Source organism: Leptodactylus fuscus, chromosome 3 (assembly GCF_031893055.1).
Source record: "Leptodactylus fuscus isolate aLepFus1 chromosome 3, aLepFus1.hap2, whole genome shotgun sequence".
In the NCBI taxonomy this organism is placed as follows: Eukaryota; Metazoa; Chordata; class Amphibia; order Anura; family Leptodactylidae; genus Leptodactylus; species Leptodactylus fuscus.
Genome location: NC_134267.1, coordinates 55570774 through 55592051, shown reverse-complemented (window position 1 = coordinate 55592051; position 21278 = coordinate 55570774). Strand labels below are relative to the sequence as shown.

Sequence of the window (21278 nt, the reverse complement as noted above, 5' to 3'; positions counted from 1 at the left end):
GGAGTATCGTTAAGGTGAGGGGCAAAGTGGTAAAGTATGTGTATATGTGATTGTGTGGGGTTAGGGGCGAGGCTGCAGAGGGCAATATGAATTTTGTGGCTTGCTATGGTCCAAAGTGTGTGAGATTGCAGAAATGGTGGTGTGAGTTTGGGTTTTGTGGGGGTCCTGGCACAAACGTATGTGCGCTATTGTGACGAAAAGTATCCTATTGCGCAATCGGGTGTATTAACTATGTTTGTGGAAAATTTCAGCCAAATCGGTGGAGCGGTTTTTCCGTGATTGAGGAACAAACATCCGAACATCCAAACTCACAAACCCACAAACTTTCACATTTATAATATTAATAGGATAGGATTGTATCATTACAAAGTTAAAATGATTGCTGTGGTCTCTATGTCCACTAGATGGGGACATGGAGCAAGACAAGTCAGTATAAGCTAAACCCTGAGTATGTTCCTCTATGCAGTGTGGTTGTGGCGGAGAACCATGTGCCAGTCTGTACCAACTTTTTTACAAGATCAAATATGCATTTTTGGCCGACTACACCCCTGCTAACAAGCATGGTTATGGGGTTGTTTTTCCTATTTTAAGGATACTCGCCCGCAGTTTATGGTACTGATTCCTAGGCTGCACCGTACAACATGTTGGCAGTGCCGTGGAATGTGCACTTGTTCAGGCAACAACACCCTTGTAAAACTTTCATATTTGCAGATCACATTCGGTTTACAGGGAACACTATGCAGATTGTCTGAAACTGTGACTTCAGACTAATCCATTAAGATCCATCAGAATGGAATTAGTCACAGACTAATGTGTTTTGTGACTTGAACCAATATGATAGGTCAAGCGTCAGGAGGCCAGGTAGTGCATATGAGCCTGTACTGCCTCTAATGCCAGCCTTGTCGAGGTACCGTGTCATTTGTGGTTTATATTTGGTACATTGTTCTACTTGTAATGCTTCGAAATCAGCTAAAAGGTGACCTGATGGAAGCATTAGGGTGGAACAACTACATTTACAGAGAAATTATTCATTTACAAGGTCTACAGAAGGACTCTAAGCAAAACGGATAGACTGTGCAATGGCTATTGCAGGACCTAAGGGGGCGCTGCATGGCACAGACGTTCTCTTTTTTGAGTTTTCAATCTCTGTCATTCTCGATGCCTCAGTCCCTGCACCATGTATAATACAATACATCAGCATTGTGCGTAATAAAATCTGTGCCTGATACTATGTTAATGTAATGGTGGTGCAGTCGATCTGTTGCTAACTATATATTTGTACAGAGGTTTCATCCTGCAGACTTCTCCTCCAATGGTCGCTCATACCAAATATTGAATTTATTTTTGTTCATTCACTTCTACTTGCTGTTAGTTTTTTCAGTTTCTCTGTTCTCTCACTTCTCCTCTTCCCCATGAGTATAAAGTAATATATCTCACTCCACGTGTCAGGATCCAGCACTGTGATGTTACACAGTGGAGTGTTATGGTATAGATCAAGGCTGTAATGTATAGAAATGTAATGCACCAGTCAGTAAAATCTCTGAGAGTCGACTCTTTCAAGGAAATGATTGATTCTTACCCAACAACACATTAGTTCCCATTACCATTCACAGCCCAGCTAAAATAAAGCCTGCACTGCGCTGCCAAAATACTAAAGTACCAGTTGACATAAGATCAAGTCCAGATCAAATCTAGAAAGCACCAAAATTTGTTCCCTTGCCAAATCATTTTTCAGTCTGGCACCAGATCTGCAGAAATATATGATATTAGAAACTCCACCCGGATCAGATTAGAAAGGGAGTCGGTATACAAAGCCTGGGTGTAATCGCCATTGTAAGAGACGTCATTGAATGTTACTGTTTCTTTACACAGCATTGAAAAAGAGATGGAGAAGAACATATTGGTTGAAAAGAAAGCGTTTCTTCGAGACTCCGGATATGAAAGCGTTGCCTACAAGCCCAGCATTCTGGATAAACTTCTCCACACTCATCCGGTGTGGCTACAACTTGGTCTGAGCGATGACAAGGTCCAAGACGTCCTCCAAGATCAGCCTCCTGGGGTACGTACAAGATAGTTCTCTTGATCGTAATACAATAATTTATTAATATTTAATACACAATATTAATGGCATCGTTGCAATTGGTTTCACAGTGATCTGAGTAGCTTTGTCCTGAGCTGTTGTACGGTGCTGCAGACATACTCCTCAAACATTTGCTGTTCTCCTCTGTCTGAACGAAGAGCTGTGTAGATCCGCAGGGGAGGGGCTTGATCGCTGTTCACACCCAGTTTCGGAAATTGCCGACTCGTGCAGTGTGTTAACATGGCGTGTTAAGAGCTAATGGTTGTAAAAATTCTATCACATGTTATAACCTATTTCTATGTCACAGCAGTTTATGACTTGCACTTTATATTGTGTGCTGCATTGATGAGTACATGTTACATGTAACCGGTGCAGGTTATTGCACACAGTCGGTGCTTTGGAAGTTTCTAGAAGCTGAATGGCTTCTGTAAGGTGGAACTGTGTTGCAACTAAGAGTTAAGAGTTGTTTTCCTGTATCGCAACCAACTGACTGCAGGAGTTGCACAGACTACCCAGGGCAGAAAGGGGCACGTTATTTAAGGGAGAGTTGGCTTGAGAGGCAGAAGTTCACTGCTCGGTTGTCAGCTCATGGCATGGTTAGCACAAGGTATCTGAATATCTTGATACACCGAGATTTCATGTGGTTCCTGGAATATAGGCAGAAGTCAGTGGCGTAACTACCGCCATAGCAGCAGAGGCAGCTGCCACAGGGCCCGGGACATTAGGGGCTCGGTGAAAGCCGCTATCATTATACTCGGAGGTCTTTTCGGACCCCCGAGTATAATGATTGGCGGACCGGGAGAGGTAAGAAACATAAAAAACACTGTTACTTACCTCTCCATGATCCTGCCAGGCCTCCTTCCTGACGTCCTTTCTAATGTTCCTGACGTCCTTTCTAACGTCTCTGACGTCACATGAACCCGGCCTGCGTCCCCGGTCATGTGACGTCCGACGTCATTGAAGAAGGACGGCAGCAGAGGCCGATAGCGTAGGAGCCGGGGGACAGGTAATAAACAGTAGTTTTTTTATGTTTTTATTCCCCCGGTTCTTCGATTATTATACTCTGTGGTCTGAAAAGACCCCAGAGTATAATAATTGTTTATCGGTGTCCACAGTGGGACATAATACTGTGTGCAGGGGCCACTATGGGGGATAACACTGTGTGCAGGGACCACTATGGGGGATAATACTGTGTGCAGGGCCAACTATGGGGGATAATACTGTGTGCAGGGGCCACTATGGTGGATAATACTGTGTGCAGGGGACACTATTGGGGATAATACTGTGTGCAGGGGCCACTATGGTGGATAATACTGTGTGCAGGGGGCACTATGGGGGATAATACTGTGTGCAGTGGCCACTATGGGGGATAATACTGTGTGCAGGGGCGACTATGGGGATAATCATGTGTGCAGGGGCCACTATGGGGGATAATCATGTGTGCAGGGGCCACTATTGGAGATAACACTGTGTGAAGGAGCCACTATGGGGCATAATAGAACACGCAGGAATGCATAGGAGGGGGTCGGTAGAGGTTGTCGGTCGGGGGGGGGGGTCCATGCCAAAAGTTTGCCACGGGGCCCCGCCATTCCTAGTTACGCCACTGGCAGCAGTGACACCCTAGGCAATAGTGACCTGGGTTTGCAGGAGAAGTATCATATTCCCCACGGGCGTAGTGCCCATCAGAGATCTGCTTTCTGGTTCCACTCTCATGGTATTTCATAGTTCAGCTGGTTGTATCATCTTGTCTGCTGTTGTGAACACCTTGGCACAGTAACCAACTCTACAGTGAAATGCCCGGATCTTGTGACTACCTTACCAAGTGGGTTGGGGGTCAAGGGACCTATATGTATCAAACTTTTATGGCATATACTATGGATATAAGAATATACAGATGTTAGTGTGTATCAGGAAGCAGATCAGTGCAGACCCTCCCCCTTCGGGGTCCCAAAGCAGTTGCAGGTCCTATTTCAATGGCAGGTATACCAGCAAATACAAAGATGACTTGGTACATGTAGAAAGATTTCCAAAGGAAAATAATTTTACTTAAGGAAAAATTGGAGGTGGTTGCATTTTTTAGCATGTGTTTCAATTTATAACGTTGCGAAGACATGTTCCCATATTATGTAGCACTGCAGCTTATTTTCATTCCCATACTCTAATATAGGAAACAAGTAACCTTATTCGTCATTGAGCAGATACACTGCTTGTCTGGGGGATTCACATTACACTTTTAGGTTTGAGTAGGTTTTTAGAACATGGCTTACTGACTACATTTTTCCAACCACAGTTGTAACATCTCTGCCTGTTCAGGTCACTGCTCCACCCTCTGCTCGCATGCGGCGACGCAGGAGGTGTTTGCAGTTTAGTTCCTTGCTTAGAATTTTTGGTTGCACTGTGTGAACACGGCTCTAGTTCTGTGATTGTATTTGCACCACACCCGTCTTCTGCCCTTGTCTGCCTCAGTCCATGAAGTAGTTAAATTTGGTCTTGTCCTGTGATTGACAGCCTGGCTTCCTGTCAGGTCCAGGGCGGGTTCATCCTCCCCTATTTAGTCTTGTCTCACATTCACACTGGTGCCTGTTATTGCCCCGTGCTTGCTGGCTTTCTCTTGCTGTTCTGTTACTTGCATTCTTAATCCTGACCTTGGCTTTTCCTACTGACTATTCTTTTGGACTTCGATTTGGCACTGCATTGCTCGACTGTTACCGAACCCTGGCTAGCTGACCTCCCTTTGTTGTTGTTTGTCTTGTCTGCGTTTTGTGTGTCACATATATAGGAAGAGATCGTCTTCAAGTTGCCGCCTATTACATAGGATAGGGCCTGGCAAGAGGAAGGGACAGTGGGGGGCTTCAGCTTAGGGCTCACTGTCTCTTGTGCCCCTTTCTCCAGGGTTCTCCAGCAGCTACTGGGGAATTGTCATCTAGCAAATCCCTAACAACAGTATTATATTGCTGGAGACCACACACATAAAGTGAAATATTTTTGAGATGTCAAAATTGCATTAAAATTGGTCTTGAGGAAGTGTGATCTTCTCGAACAAGATGGCTGGTGCATAGTAAATGATGGAACAGTCTACATCAGGGGTCCTCAAACTGCGGCCTGCCAAGCACTTCTGTCTGGCCCTGCCGACAACGCCGGCAGGCGTGCATTTATAATGAAGCTCCTGGGGAGTTCGGGTCAGGCCATGGAGCGCACTTCACTTTACCTATTGGAGAGCACCGCTCCCGAAGTCTGTGCGACCTGCTCTGCCTCCGGCCCACTGTTTAAAAAGTTTGAGGACCCCTGGTCTACATAAAGCGGTGGTCTTCTTAGAGAGCTGGTGTCGTGAGAGGTTTCACTCTATCTCCATTATATACCATTGCAGATGAAGTACCATACAATGTGTGCATAACATACATACAAGCCGCTGTAGCCAAGTTCTGCATTGTCCCGCACCTGTTACTTGCAAATGTTAACAATTTTGGGAATACAATGGAACATTATTAAAAGTGAAAATTCCCTCTGGATGGACGTATGACATTCCAGGGCCTGGACAGCTGCAGCTACAGCCCTGTTCACACAATATCAGCTGGTTGCACTATTTTTATAGAAAACACATGTCTAGAAAAACAAACAGAGCACCCCTCTCCTTCCCAAATGCACCCACAATCTTGATGACCTCTGCAAAAAAGATGACTGTTATTGAACTTCGGCCGACCCTTTGAGGCTACTAGATGCTGTGGGCTGAAATTGTGCTGAGCTCTTCAGGGTAAGATTGAGCTTGGCTCTCTTTACTCTTGGACTGGTTTGAGTTGGGCTGGACTCCTGCCATACATTTCTTCTCTCAAGGAAATTTCCGCCCTTTTGATAGAAATTTTGCTTCACGATAGTCATACAATCTGGAGTATCCTGAATTTCTCCAGTTCCCACAAGTTTAACTAGTTTATTCTATGCCTGTAAGATGAAAAAAAAAAAAATAAAGCGAAGATTTTTTTTAATTTAACCCCTTAATGGGCCGCTCAATTTTTCACATGCACTGGTCCAGCAACTAAAATGTTGTTATTCTTTAGGTTATTGGCACGCTTTTTATAATGAGTGTAGTGCCGATAAGATTGGACCGCATATGGGTGGATTGACTCTGAATACACTAATTACAAAATAGCAATACTAAGACTTGATTCGCGTCTGCGCATGGGTTTCCGTTTGGCGGATCCACTTGGGGACCCACCGAACAGAAACCTAATTAGCATAAAAAAGCGGTTACTTTAGGAAACTTGCGGACCCCATAGACTATAATGGGGTCCATGTGGTTTCTGCACAAAAAATGCGGGGGCGTGGAGCATCGGGGGTGTTCTCCCTGTGCTCCGAGCACCCCCCGTGTCATAACCTTCCGACGCTGCTTAGCTAATTTTGTTCACTCCCCTCTTCCTTTTCTCTGGATCTTCTGCGTTTCGCAGGCATCATTATGCTCAGTTCTCCAGAGAACTACACAAGCGTACTACACAAGCGCTCATGTAGAAGACCACTGCAAAATGGTGACCTGGGTATGCGCAGTTGGCTCTGCCCGAACCCAAAGTGGCAGAGCCGATTGCGCATGTGCAAGATTTGATATCCGTACAGCACTACGTCCGATGTCTGTGAAAGACGGAATATCTGGAGAAGAGGAACCACCCCACTGGTTAGACATGTTACTGGGAGTGGGTGTTTTTTTTTTGGTCAATATCATAATGATGGAGACCTATCAGAAGCTGGCAAAGTATCCATGTCTCCAGCTTTCTGGCCTGCAAGACATGCTTTCTTTGCTCTTGCTACTTTCCCAAATAGAGGGCATGACGAGGGGCGTACAGTAGGTGGGCTCATCGGCCCCACCAGATTTATTATCATTTACATCAGAGATTTAGTTCTGAGCTGGTGTACATTTCCCTCTAGGTGCATGGACTGCCTTGTCATGTGTAAGTAGACCCATCTGCTGTCAATGATGGTATGAAGTCTATATACATTTCCCCCATTATGTCTATTACATGCATAGACATTATGGTCACCAATACAGGACGTAATTGACAAAACATTTAATAGGAGGGCAGAAATAAATGTGGGTAGGGGGTGGGATGGGCATGGGGTAAATTATTATTAAAAGTTCTCTACAAGTGAAATTAAGCCTTAAAGGGACTTTCCAGTTTCAACAATTATTCTTTATGATGTGCAGAGTTTAATGTAATGATTCCTTTGGCACCATCCATCTCTGTGATCATCACATGACCAGGACTTATTTTCATCCTATGGATATAGGATTATAAGAAAAAAATGGCATCATCTGCAATAAATAACCAGACATTGATATAAACAGGATACCCCCCCCCCCACACACGCACACACACACACTATATCTCTTCCCCATTACCACCCACTGTTAAAGCTGAAAACTTCACCCTGCACAGCCCCGAGTAATCTATGGGTGGTGTATTTTTAGTTTTGACATGTAACCTGGCATCCGAGACACAATGCCATTGGCATTCTATATGAATGGACATGTTGACAGTGTGAGTCACAACAGTGTGTGTACTGTGCTTTATCTTGTATACACAAGCTGCCTGGCCGGCCTCCACATTCACAAGGCTGCATGACTGTACGGAAAATGTGATTGTATGTGCTGGTGTTTTCCTGGTATTTCTGTATAGATATTAATATGATGACTCTTTATTGGACTGTAGAGCCCACACATTGAATATGTGAAATACCAATACAAGATTACAGGGGAAGAAGAACTCTAGTTTCAAGAGATTTCTGGGATTTTGACATAGATAGCTTAGCCTTAGAATAGGCCATCAATATCAAATTGGTGGGGGTCGCATCACCCACCCCCCAATCAGCTCATCGAAGAGGTTAGTGCTGCATTTCTTTTGGGCTAGTTCACACGTGAACAAAGGGGCGGATTTTGACAGCGGATTTCACTTCAAAATCCGCCCCTTTACAATGGTGGTCTATGTAGACCACCGGGCTTTTTTTGTCCGCTAGCGGCGGGCTGCCGCTAGCGGAGAGAAAGGACATGTCCTTTCTTCAGGCGGAAGCCGCGCAGGCTCAGCCGCGCGGCTTCCGCCCCCGGCAGCTCCCTCCTATGTCGGCTCATTCATTTGAGCCGACAGCAGAGGGTTAAGCCGCGACAGCGATGGTCACGGCAGGCGGGTTTTGACAAGAGAGATACGCGGCTCACGTGTGAACTGACCCTTTATTGTTTACCCGTATTCTCTAGTGGCTGTGCCTGGTACTGCAGCTGCTTGCAGCTCAGTCCTATTAACGTGAATGTTCCTGAGCTGCAGTACCAGGTATATCCACTAGAACCTGTAGAGTTATTTGCCTGGTAAACAATGAAGGGGGTGCATTGGTTACTCCTGCAACTGGCTGATCAGTAGGGCTAAGAGTTGGATTCCCACCAATCCAGCCCACCTTTGGGACCTTCAACTCTCAGGAGAAATGAAGCCCTATGATCCCTTTATGTCAACCAAACCGCAAAAAGATTTCCAAATAAGTCAGGGAACAGGGAGAAAGGAAGAAGAGCAGGTTGAGAATGCACACACAGTTCTTATCCAAAGACGCCATAGACTTACCTAAAAAGACATGTCAGGGTTGCTTTAAAGATATATCTATCTGGAGATAAAATATAGCATGGTCTGTCACATGATGTATGCCTATGAAACAACTATCAAAGCTTGGTATGGGATTTAAGAACATGTGGACGCATACCTTTGTGGTCATTCATAGCTTTTTTTTATTGCAGTAAAAAAAAACCATATGCAAATTAGGTGGCAAGTGCCTCGAGGGCAGCCCCAGACCGAACACTACAGAACTTGCTCCTGACCCTGCCCAACAGCTCTCCCTTGGCAGTGATTTACAATGCCAGTGCTAATCAGCGCATGCGCAGTACACTGTATGTGCCACACCTATCATCCAGAATAGCTACCTACCTACGTCAGTAACATCAGTAGAGATTAGAAGTGTCAATCAGTGCTAAGGGGGGAGGAGGAGGGGGAAACCCGAAACGATTGTTGAGATTGGGACCACATTTAGATAATTTGTCGCCTAATTTGCATTCTCTCCAATAAGGACATAAGTTTCTAAGTCCTCTACTAAGTACTGGGGTTTGGTAGACATGATCATTTGACAGACTCAATACTTACAGACCTTGGTCTTTAAACGATAGGAGTTCAGGTGGAGCTTTGATGGATTCATAGGTAAGGGGGCGTTCACTCTACCGTCAGTGTCCGACAGGTAGTGTCCGCTGCTAATGTCCGTTCAAAATCTTGCACGGACATTAGCAGCGGACACTACCTGTCGGACAATGACTGTAGTGTGAACGCTCCCTTACAAGACAACATTGAATCATTAAAAAACATCAAGTAATATAGAGTTATGTTCTGAAGTTGAGAATATACTTGACGTTCTTCAAGCAATCCACTTGTGTCTTTCTTCTAGCCGATCACTTATGGTGTTTAATTTTCTTCTTAACAGACCTTTCTGGTGCGGAAATCTTCAAAACTCCAAAAGAAAGTCATTTCCCTTCGGGTTCCAGAAGAGCCTGGATCTTGTTTCCAAGAATTTGTAATTAGAGAAAGTTCATATAGTAAGTGAATCCTTTATCTCACCGTCAGAAAAGTCAATATTGTGCATTGCTGTTTTTGGGGGGTGTTTCTTTAGTGTTCACATTTTTCTGTATGTGTTCTGTTTCTTTATCGGTCATCTGTTTTTAGAACTTAGAATATGAAGTGCACATAAACCTGTGAGGCATAAAGTTACTGCTATTTAAACATAAGACTTGGAATGAAGTGGCAGCAGATTTCATTCACACTCTATTCACATGCATTCACCTCTCAGGGTGGTACAGAGAGGAGGTATAGGACCTCAGGACTCCCCATCTAGTAAGCAGTGGGGGGCCCAGTAATCAGACATGTGTCTCTTTTGTGGATAGGTGATAAATAGTCATTGTGGGACAACCACAAGCTCCAGTGTCCTACGGATGTTTCGGTCCTGTATGGATCTTTTTTAACAGACATCATGGGACAATATCCTGTTTATCCCAGCTGCTATATGGCAAAAAGGTTCATATAGAACTGAAACGTCCATATGACGTTACTAGCATTAACTGACTAACCTGTTTTGATGATGCCACCATAAAGGATTTTCTGTCTATATGTGTTGTGGGAAAGGTAGTTCAGTAGCAGCAATGGTGTGGACCCAATCAGTCAGGGACAGGGACACAAAATCTGCAGCAAACAGGTTTATTTAGAAAGAACTGCAAAATAAATAAACCTTTACTTCAGGCACAAAATGGGCAAAATAAAATCCAGCATTTACGTCAGGCAAAAGAACGTGAAACAAAACCCTGCTCGTCTGAGCACTAACTAGACAATAAGTACTAACTGTATGGGTGGCTTACTACCAACCACACGAACAAACAAAAAGAGCCCAATACAGTCTCGGCAGACTCACAGCATCAGGACAGACCCAGCCACTTCCTCTCTTTCCCAGGAAGGGCTCTGCAGCCTTTTATAACCCAGTAACAAGCCCAGGACCCACACCTGGGGGTGTGGCCTACTCAAGACCTGCCCTGGACCACACATAAGTTAGAACGCTAGGGGAGTTATACCGTGACTCCAGCACTCTGCCTGCCACCTTCTCACAGTATATATATTTTTTAACTATTGTTATGGATGTTGTAATAAAGACTTTATTCTATGGTAATATTGTAAACGTGAGTGTGGTGGATTCTTCAAAATTTTTGACTTTTTTCTTCCACTGGGACCTTCACAGATATTTTTTGAGGAGTGCATAACTTTATCATAACACGCTCCAGTGTCTTCTTGTGCAAGCTACATTTTGATAAGTCCATAAAAAGTGTAACATTGATGAAAGACACACATCTCTGAATCCTGTCTTAGTGTGGCTTTTATCCCTGTTTTTCCTAGACTTTCCTGGCATAGGTTGGGTGTGATTTTCACTGTCTGGCATCTTCTTGTCTCTGAACCAAGTGACGTGAACTGAGAAGCTTTATGCTCTGCACAGTTATCCGCCCACGAACATGCCTCAGACCAGATTTTCTCTGATATGCCTCTTTTATGTTTTGTCCAAACACAACTGAATGTTGAACAGTCATCAAGTAAACCTTGGATTCTTTGGTCCATAGGGAACTGTGCGTACCAGCTTAACTGAGGTCAATAGCCAAGCTATCGTAAAACAATGGTGCGTTCCCACTGGGTTACATTTGTTTGCATTATTTCCTGAATGTCTCTTCAAGGTCATATCAGGTTTCCCTTTCCATCGAATACTTAGATATTTTTATACTTCACACAGATTATACAAATATTATGGCCACACGATGTCATATTTCTTACCATATATAATACGGCGAGAAGAGCTGGACTTACATATTGTATTATTGATGTAGTAGGAAGCAGGTAGAGCACTGTAAGGAAATTGTCATGGGCAAAACGTCTTGAAAAATCCAACACGTACTTGGTGGAGCTATTGAGTGTGTCGCCATCCACCACTGTTACAGCAACCAAGGCAAAATGGGGAAGGGCTCTTTTTCCTCACTATGTGGGAAGCAGATTTGAGTTTTCTATGTTGATTCTGATGATTTTCTGCATTGAAATCCACATAAAAAAATCTAAAGTGAACAGTTCTCAATATAATACTAACACTGAATGCTGTTTCCATATCTGTATAGCAATTTTGATGCTGTTTCTTAGTTCGGTTTGTGAATTTACAGCTGAAACATGTTAAATAACATTGCTCCATTTGTAAAATTAGTAGAAATTTTGGCAAAAACAGCATCAAAGCTAAAAAAATGTCAGTTAAAGTCAGTTTTAACTGCATGACACGCATGTACACTGTGTGAATGTATCCTCAGAGCTACACTGTGCTTCCCAGAGAACCACTCCTATGCCAGCAAATATAAAAATTCATCTTTTACCATCACCATCCTCTATTATCTATTATCCTTTACATCTGAAACAAGTAAACATCGTGCACGATGCGGGCCGAATACTACAACAGAATACTACTAGCGCCACAGTCAGACTGAATTGAGAGTCATGTGAGCTCCTTTGTTTTGTTTCCTAACTTCTTCATTGTGCAACTCCGATCTGTTTTGACCCATTTTTCAAGGATGAGTGAATGTTCCAGGAATGAGGAAAAGGGACATAAATTCCAGGCTCCTTATATTTAGCTGAATTGCTCTGCTGGCAAAGAAATGCGCTCGGCACAGTTGTTTTCTATTAGGAGAACACTGCTTTGTTTGATAGTTGCAAAACATTACTGCTTACTCTCTGCAGAAAAACACCAGGATCTGATTTAACCTCATCTTGTTTGTGGTCTTATATGGTCTCCATTATCTTTTGTTTCCCCAGCTTTTTCCTTGGAAGGATCTGGAATTAGCTTTGCAGATGTTTTTAGGCTTGTTGCATTTTACTGCATCAGCAGGTAAGATGGTTTCTAGTCTGTCTATTGTATATTGCCAATGCAGAACCAAAAAGCACCAACTACAAACGCTATTCTTTGTATGTAATATAAAATAAGATAAGATAATTATTTAATAGTCCCACTGTGGGGAAATTTCAGTGTGTTACAGCAGCATAGTAATACAGATACAGGATAATAAACAGTAATATGTTACAGAAGTAGACACCCATATGCTGAGAAAAGAAAAAAAAAAATACTAGGAATCCATAGCAGCTAAGGAATTAAAAGAAAGAAGGAAGACTTCAGAGTCATTTAGTTCTCTGTGCGCAGTGGTCTCACTTGGTCAGATGTAGATTATGTAACCTGACCGCGGTTGGAAGGAAGGACCTCCGATGGCGCTCCTTCTCACACTTAGGGTGAAGCAGTCGGTCACTTACAGTGCTGCCAAGTGCCGTCAAGGTCTCATACATGGGGTGGGATTTATTCTCCAACATGGAGCTCACCACAGACAGTATCCTTCTGTCACCCACCACCTGTACTGGGTCCCTAGGACAGAGCTATAATAAAAGGATAAGTATTTCTAACTTAGAGGGGTTATCCAATGGAATAAACTTTTAGAGTATAGGGGTTAAAAGGGGATAAAATAATAAAAAAGGCTACTTATCTCGAAAACCCAAGAGGAATTGGTCCAAAAACTGGGATAAGGATTGAGCGCTTCCCCCTTAATTTAAAAAAAAAAAAAAAAAAAGCCACAGTAAATAATTTGAATTTATATTTATTGATTCCACTTGAACATATAAACAATGCAACACATTTCTGTTCCGTACTGGCGTCTTCTTCCGGCCAACAATATGCTTAGAGAGTGTAGGGGAGCCAAGACCAATGCTTGCCAGATCTCTGCTAGTAGCTACTTCTTGATCCTGTTTCAACACATAGGAAATGCTTGGATATGCCCGCTCAGCTAGTCACTCAATTGCTGGCCACAGTGGTTTCCTACCTAAGACAGATCTTTTAAGAGTACACAGGATCTGTACACATTCTTACATAGCACTAGATTTCCCTCTCAGCAGTAGATTCTCATTAAGTGCTAGAAAGAGTATCTCCATTAACTTTGGCAAGATTCTCATTGGATGCAGAAATTTCCAATGTTTCATTACAAGTCCGCTCTTTGTTGCTAGCTACTGTGAAGAAGGTAGCTCGGTAGCAGCAATGGTGTGGACCCAACCAGTCAGAGACAAAGACACAAAATCTGGTGCAAGCAGGTTTATTTAGAAAAAGCAGCAAAATAAATAAACCTTCACATCAGGCACAAAAATAAGCGCAATAAATTACAGCCTTAACTTCATGGAAAAACAAAACTCCTGCTTGTCCGAGCTCTAATGAGTACAGAATGAAGCTAACTATACATGTGGCTTACTTACGGGTGCAAAAACATACAAAACAGCACAGTTAGGTCTCACCAGACTCTCCGTATTCCTGCACAGAACCAGGCGCCTCCTCTCGTTCCCAGGATATGCCCGGAAGTGCAGGCTATGCCGCCTTTTATGGCCCATTAACGAGCTTAGGACCCACACCTGTGGCTGAAGCCTACTCAAGACCCGCACTGGACCACACATAGGTCAGAAACCTGGGGCTGATATATCGGGACTCCAGCACTGCCTGTCACCTTCTCACACTACCCATAGATATGGAAATGTTCATTAGTAACAAATACTTTGGTTGTAGCAGTAATCCTAATATCATTTAGGCCAATGCATTTATATGCCATTTCCCACAATGGGGATGGAATACCGACAGCAGATTCTCCAAACAGGGGCTTGGAGTAGTACAACGAGGTTTGAGACCAAGGTTAAGATGAAAGAAGTTTAGGAGTGAGGCTGTATCAGAGACAATGTTTCAGATGATGAAGGCTAACCATGGTTGCAAGGTTTATGGTTTCCTCTGTTTTTCATCTTTAAACTCCAAAAACGTAGTTCAGAGAAATCTGAACTGGTAATAACTAGGAAATGTAATATGTATTACAAGGCAGGGTCAGGATACTAGGCCAGGGCTGGGTCAATCAGAGGAAATACGGACAGAAAAGTAGCCAGGAACTCACCATAGAGCTGATAACCAAGCACCAAGACACCAGAGACGTTTGCCTCTAAAGCTCCAAGAGTGACCTCACATGCCTCAGCACGTTTTGTGTTTTGCACCCAAAGCCACGCTGCACAACCAGATGAACACTGTGGCGGCACATTGATATGGTGACACCATGGCTTGGGGTGGGTCAACACACCAGAGCAGCTTGTGTAAGCCCAAAGCTAACAATAACACTAATATTGACAGACCTGACCTAATTTTATGTAATATATTTCATACATTGTACTTAATTCAAGATACTTGTCTGGTGTATTGTGGATCTTCAGACGCAAGAACTACTGATTCCAAGGGTAGCCAACAAAATTGTAAAGGAAGCCATGTATGAATAGATTTCCTATCTATGATGTAACTGTGAGGAGTGAGATAAAGTAAATGTAGAAAATTATTTATCACTTGTGTTCACTCAGAAGGTTTTGGTAAGAGGAACATGAAGGTTGGAGTATTTAATGTTTCCCATGTTGCTTATCTTGACGAATTGACTGGTTATCCTGATGCTTGTCCAACGCTCCATTTAACCATAGCTGTTCCTGCTATTGTTCATTGTTACCATTTTTATTTGCTGTGATAAAATCTGCGGTTTACGCTCTAAAGTAGAAGCTTTATTATGGGCTCGGGCTAGGATCTGCTGTTTAGGAATGCCTGTGACAAGCACATGTGGTCAGTTGAATGAGGATAATGCTTGTCTGGGCTGTAGACCAAGAAAGATGTAATAATATCAGATCTTATGAAAGGAAGTGACATGGGGTCATCTGCACCCAATGCCCCTATGTATTCATTAGGCAGAGATGGCTAATGATGGATTTGTGCCATCACTGTCCGAAATGTGATCTAAATTTCCACCTCACAAGGGACTTTTCCCTCACCCAGGAAGCAGTGGCACAGTTTGTAGCCGCCCGACGGAACAATGAATCAGTGAATCACGCCATAAACTCATTGCACCTTGTATCTTCAACTCTTTTTTTGTGCACTGAGAGGAAGTTGTAAATACAACTGATTTGGAAAGTATAGAGAATAGTCACATCTATGCCCACCTTCATAACCATGGTTATTACAAATCATTTTAGGGCATCTAAAATGAAACATGAAATCACTTCATACATAGTCATAAATAAATATATCCAATTGTTGCTCTTAGGCCTGGTTCACATCTGCGGTCAGTATTTTGTTCTGGAAGTCCGTTTAGGGACCCCCCTGAATGGAATATCAAACGCATTGACAAGCAGTGGGCAGTGAAAGCACACGGACCCCATAGACTATAATGGGGTCTATGTGTTTTCCACGCGGTGTCCACACGAGTCATGTGGAGAGGAAAGTAGTTCATGAAGTACTTTTTTCTTGCCTGTTTCGTATGGACAGCGCACGGAAAATACACGTACCACATAATACTCTATGGGGTCCGTGTGCTTTCATAAGCTAACCGCTTGTCAATGCGATCGGTATTCCATTCAGGGGGTCCCCTAGCCCCTCCTTGAACTTAACGCAGATGTGAACCAGGCCTTATAGTCCTATAGGTTTTCATAGTAACAGACAACAATCTCTGTGTAGTCTGATCCTGTAGTCATATTATCTTTCATCTGTCCCCTTCTTTCTTACTTACCAAATATGTGTAATAAATGGGTTTTCTGGGACTTAAATATTGAAGACGTATCCTTATTTTAGAATTGTTCACATCCCTACATATACTGTAAACACTGGCTGTAAGGAGTAATAACCTTAATGCTAAGGCTAACCTTAAGGCTTAAGGCTAAGGCTCCATGCAGCATATTGATGCAAAAAAAATGCTGCAGAAAAGGCACGGTGGAAGTATGTCGGTTTTTTTCCCACACCGTTCTTCTCTGCGGACTTTCTGCCCCTAAATAGAAAACATCAGCGTTTCTCTAAATATAATTGACATGCTACAATTTACAAAAGCACAAGCGTTTTTGAAATCACAACATTTCCACTGCAGATATTTTTCTGCTATGTATGGAAGGGATTAGACAGAATCTACTTTGAACAGCGTTTCTTTCTGCTGCCAAAATGCTGCATTTTCGCAACGTGGGGCCCTGGCCTAAAGTGGTTTTCTTATCTCAGGGTTTCAGCTGCCTTCTTGTCTCTTCTCCCCTCCACTCTCCGGTTTTCACCTGGTTTCTAAATTGTGAATATCTCTGTATTTACGCACACAGAGATAACAGAAGCCTTGTCAAGGCTCGGCAACTGAAAGCAATTTGCAGAGAGAGAAAGAGAATAGAATTAAATCCTTAGCCTGACCAGAGATGTGGTCAGTAACCTAAGCAACAAGCTGTAAGAACTGGGGTCTGGTCATGCTGGATTAGAAATTTCCTGACCTGACTTGTTGCCATGGTGGTATCCTATTATATTAGCACGCTGGCTCCATATAGTAAATACATTTAGCTATTTAAAGGGATGCAAAAGTCAAAGTATTTGTCGTCTACTGCAGTATACTAAATATTCCCTGATAGTGATCCACTATAACTCCAGTCTGTGATCAGGTTGCCTGACATTTCACGCTGACCTCAGAAGTTCTTCATTCATGCAGATTTCTTTCAAGCTGTTGGACTTTTTCCAGGCTGCTATATACAATGATGTTTTTGGACTGTACATTCAGAGTAACCTCAAATAAACTTTTCATTTCATGCTGCGTTCAGACAGAGCTTGATACTATAGGAATAAAAGCTTTCTGTAGTTGGTTGCATGCAGCGCTCACTATGTCTGCCGTGACCTCTCTGGTTAAAAGGAAATGACATAATGTAGCCATGAAAGCTCGACTGAAATCTATATAAATGCGTGCAAATAACTCACGGATAAAGAAAATGTAAACCTGTTATTGCACATCATTATTTAGTGTATGGAGCTACTGCTTACTTTTCTAAGCTGCATAGACATATTCCATATGTGTATCCTTAAATAATCCTGTGTAACGTAGACCGAAATTCAGGGATGCCTTGGCCTGACAAATTTACTATAATTTATACTGGAAAATTGGGGCAAATTTTAGCTGAAATCTACAACAGACACTGGCTGGTGTAGATATCAATTCTGGCACCCGGGAGATGTGAGGTACACCACAATTGATAAGAGGCTGGAGCCTCTTAATAACCTTGGCATATCTCACGCCAGTGGCGAAACTGTTACAGCAGAACATACAAGTTCCCTAAGTCCTTCACTCCAGAATAATAGTCTCCTAGTCAAAGGAACTAGAGCTAAACCAGAATAAAGTAGCCTAAATCCAGCTGAGAACTCAGGGGTCAATTTCTTGCTGAGCTACCTCATCTCTTACTCTAGATTCACACTTGTGCTCGAGCTTGGGGACCCAAAAAACAGAAACTCTTACAAAACCTGCAGACCTCATAGACTATAATGGGGTTTACTAGGTTTCCACCTGGTTTACACCCAAAAAAACCCTGAAAAAAAACAAAAAAGAAACCCTGAGCGCTGTTGAAGAGTGCAGATGTGTACCCAGCCTTAGTATGTTGTCCTACTATAGACAGAGCATCAGTAAGGCTCCTGCTGCAGCCAGTTGTCTTGCACCATCATAGGACAGTGGAGGAAGAAGAGAAGGAGGTACTAGGCTTATCTCCTGGAATACAGAGTTTTCTTTATATATTTCTGGGGCAGTTTTGTAGCATTTTATCCCTATTTACAAAAACACAACATGAAGTAAATTCATGAATGTGTTACATACTGCTTATACCTTTTTTGCATTATATTATTATCCTTAAAGATTAGGCATTAAAGGGAGTCTGTCAGCAGTCTGTTTGGAATCCTGTTACCCTATATGGCCAAAATAAGGTGCTCTGGTTATGTACTATGCACAACGCCTCGCACTATGTTCACTAAATGGCCTCTGTATGGCGCTGTCATTGAGTGCTAGTTGTGTGTATTTTGGCACCATGATGGGATAGTCATATAGAAATAGGGTCATTACTGATAGAGCTAAATGATCAAAAAACATCTTCTGGGGTGTGCTATGTATTTCACACACTCCCTTTTTCTCAAAAACTTGGTAAATGTGGTTTTAAAAAATGTGTGCCAAAAAGTGCACTAGTGTGAACAAGGTCTCAACGTCTGCTAAAATCCCTTTCATCTGTCTGGCGAGGAATCCATATTAATTATAGTTATGGCAGCGTCATGTTGGGATTTGCTCTCGATCTGTAGAGACAATGATATTCTTAATAATCCTCAGGGTGGGAAAGGGAAGAAACATTTCACCAGAGAAGGAAAAGAACAAAATGACTATAAATTTTACTACAATTAAAATATCTTTTCCAACAGGGACGTCCTTCCTTTCACCTTGAAGTTGCCTCATGCCATTGCCACAGCCAAGTCAGACGCTGATCTTGAAGATATTTCTCAGTTGGGGATCGGTGAGTAGATTTATAGCTAAATATCCCAAATTCTACAGCCTTAAATTATAGGACGCAGTAATAGAAGTGCACATGGCCTTTACTGTACCGCCACACAACTCCAGTATCAAACACTATAAGGGGAATTTACTATTTCAGGCGCTTGACAAATCTTTGGCCCATGGGGCATGCTTGCACTAAAGATATGCCATTTTGTTCCTTCTGCACCTACTTTGGCTTAAGGTATACCTGAAAATTTGGCATAAGGTCCCTGCCTGGCATAGATATCCATTCTGGCACACAGGATTTCTTGCAGAATTATTAAGGGGCCACCACAACCTCTTAATAATCCTGGGGAATTTTGCACCAGTGGGGGAATGGATTAAGAATATCATAATAAATGTCTTAATAAAATCCCCATTGCTTCTAGAGATGAACAGCTCCATCCCTATGGGACACAACAGGACATTGGATTACTGTACCACCACTTAGTTCCACTGAACAGGTTAGGTGCCACGTGTATGATGCCTGAACTTAGACCCATTCACCTCCAACATACAATTCACTGCAGCTACAAGTGTGTGACAGATGAGAACTTTAAGTGGGGCAAAGTTTAACTAGGCAGCACAAATAGTGAACAGATGTCAAGTCTAGGATAGTTAGGATAACCAATGCAGACTTGAAGGTTTCTCAGCATTTTCTGTCATTTCCATAGAGGTTAGGCTGCTCTTTTCTTGCTGCATTCTTGTACTACTTAATTGTTTTCACAGGCACAGCACCATGCATAGTACTGTGGCTGTTTATGGTACTGCAACTCACTTGAATGGGACTGACCTGCAGAATCACACACAGCTGCCTATAGCAAAGGAGTCAGAGGTTATAGTGCAGGGGCCAACAACCTTCAGCACTCCAGCTGCTGTGAAGCTACAACTCCCAATATGCTCCATTCACTTCCAAGAAAAACAAGTATTCATGTTGGGAGTTGTAGTTTTACCACAGCCGGAGGTTGCCTATGTTCTATAGTAACATGGCCTCTTGATGCTGATCAGAGATCTAACACTGTTTAAGTCACGGAAAATCCTTTTAGGCCAGGGCCCTATGTAGGGTAAGCACCGTGGTTTGCCAGAATCGCCATGGAAAAAAATTTGCCATTTCACAGTCACTGTGTAGTGGATGGGATTCTAGTGACTGCAATCCCCACACTGTGATGCCAGCGTGATTTTTCTCACAACACTTTTTTGCAGCAGCCCACTACTTAGGACTACGACGCGACATTGTGGGAAGGCTGCATTTTAAAAAACAGATCACTTTTTAGTTCTTTTGTTCCTGCAATGTATGGATGAGATTGCATTCCCTTTGCTGGTACTGTAGAAAACATTGGTTCTCTTTGCAGTGTTTCTGCAGCAGCCAAAAACTTGCCGTTTCTGCAACGTGTGGCTTCAGCATTAGGCTCAGACCACACGTTGCGGAAAAGCTGCAGCTTTTGGTGCCTTTTTGAGCCAACTTTAAAAGTTTTGGGAAATATAAAGGAATCTCTTATAGTTGTTCCTACTGCTAAATCCACTCCGGACTTTGGCTCAAGAGGGTGCAGTAAAATCTGCAACAAAAAAAAGCTTTTACGCAATTTGGGGCCTCAGCGTTTAAGTCCTTGTCCCTGGCTAGAAGGTAAGACTCTCCATCCTTAAATAAAGGAATAATATGTAGCCTTAGGTTAAGACCAAATATTGCAGAAATGCAGCATTTTTGGCTGTTGCGGAAACTGAGTTGAAGAAAATGTTGCGTTTTACATTCCCAGCAAAGTGAATAAGATTTCATTTAATCCCTGCAGAAAACATATAAAGTAGTTGTGAAAAAAAACTTTTTTAGGTTTGCCTTTTTCTAGTTTTTTTCCACAGCATTTTTTGCTGCGCTTCTCTACGTGTGCTCTTATCCTTAATGTGATTTTCATTAAAACCTATGGAACTAAGAAAAAAATCTGATGGTTGACTAAAGATAAGCAATAGAAGGATCATAAACGCATCCATAAAGTGACAGCTGTGGTTGGCCACGTTTGACGTGGGGTCAGGGGGTATCACATTTAGCGAAAGGGAATAGTGGACCAGTTGCCATAAGATTCTAGGTTTAATTCCTCAGGATAAATGTAGCAGAGAGCTTGGTTGCTATCAGAGACTTTCCTCTGCACTAGCTTTGATAAATCTCCCGACAACTTACAGAAACTTCCCCTGCCGCTTTTGGCTTCCATACTTGTGGTTGGATTTAATTCAAATACATTT

General features: G+C 42.7%; 1 protein-coding gene across 2 annotated transcripts in view; it reads left to right on the top strand.

The window, feature by feature from the left end:
- The window catches only part of RIN2 (Ras and Rab interactor 2), a 119615-nt gene that overhangs the window by 77217 nt on the left and 21120 nt on the right, over positions 1-21278 (top strand). For both annotated transcript variants that reach the window (XM_075267610.1, XM_075267611.1), the window contains exons 4-7: positions 1873-2059; positions 9569-9680; positions 12466-12538; positions 18935-19026. In XM_075267610.1, coding sequence (XP_075123711.1) covers positions 1873-2059; positions 9569-9680; positions 12466-12538; positions 18935-19026 — 464 coding nt within the window. The remainder of the gene's footprint in view (positions 1-1872; positions 2060-9568; positions 9681-12465; positions 12539-18934; positions 19027-21278) is intronic.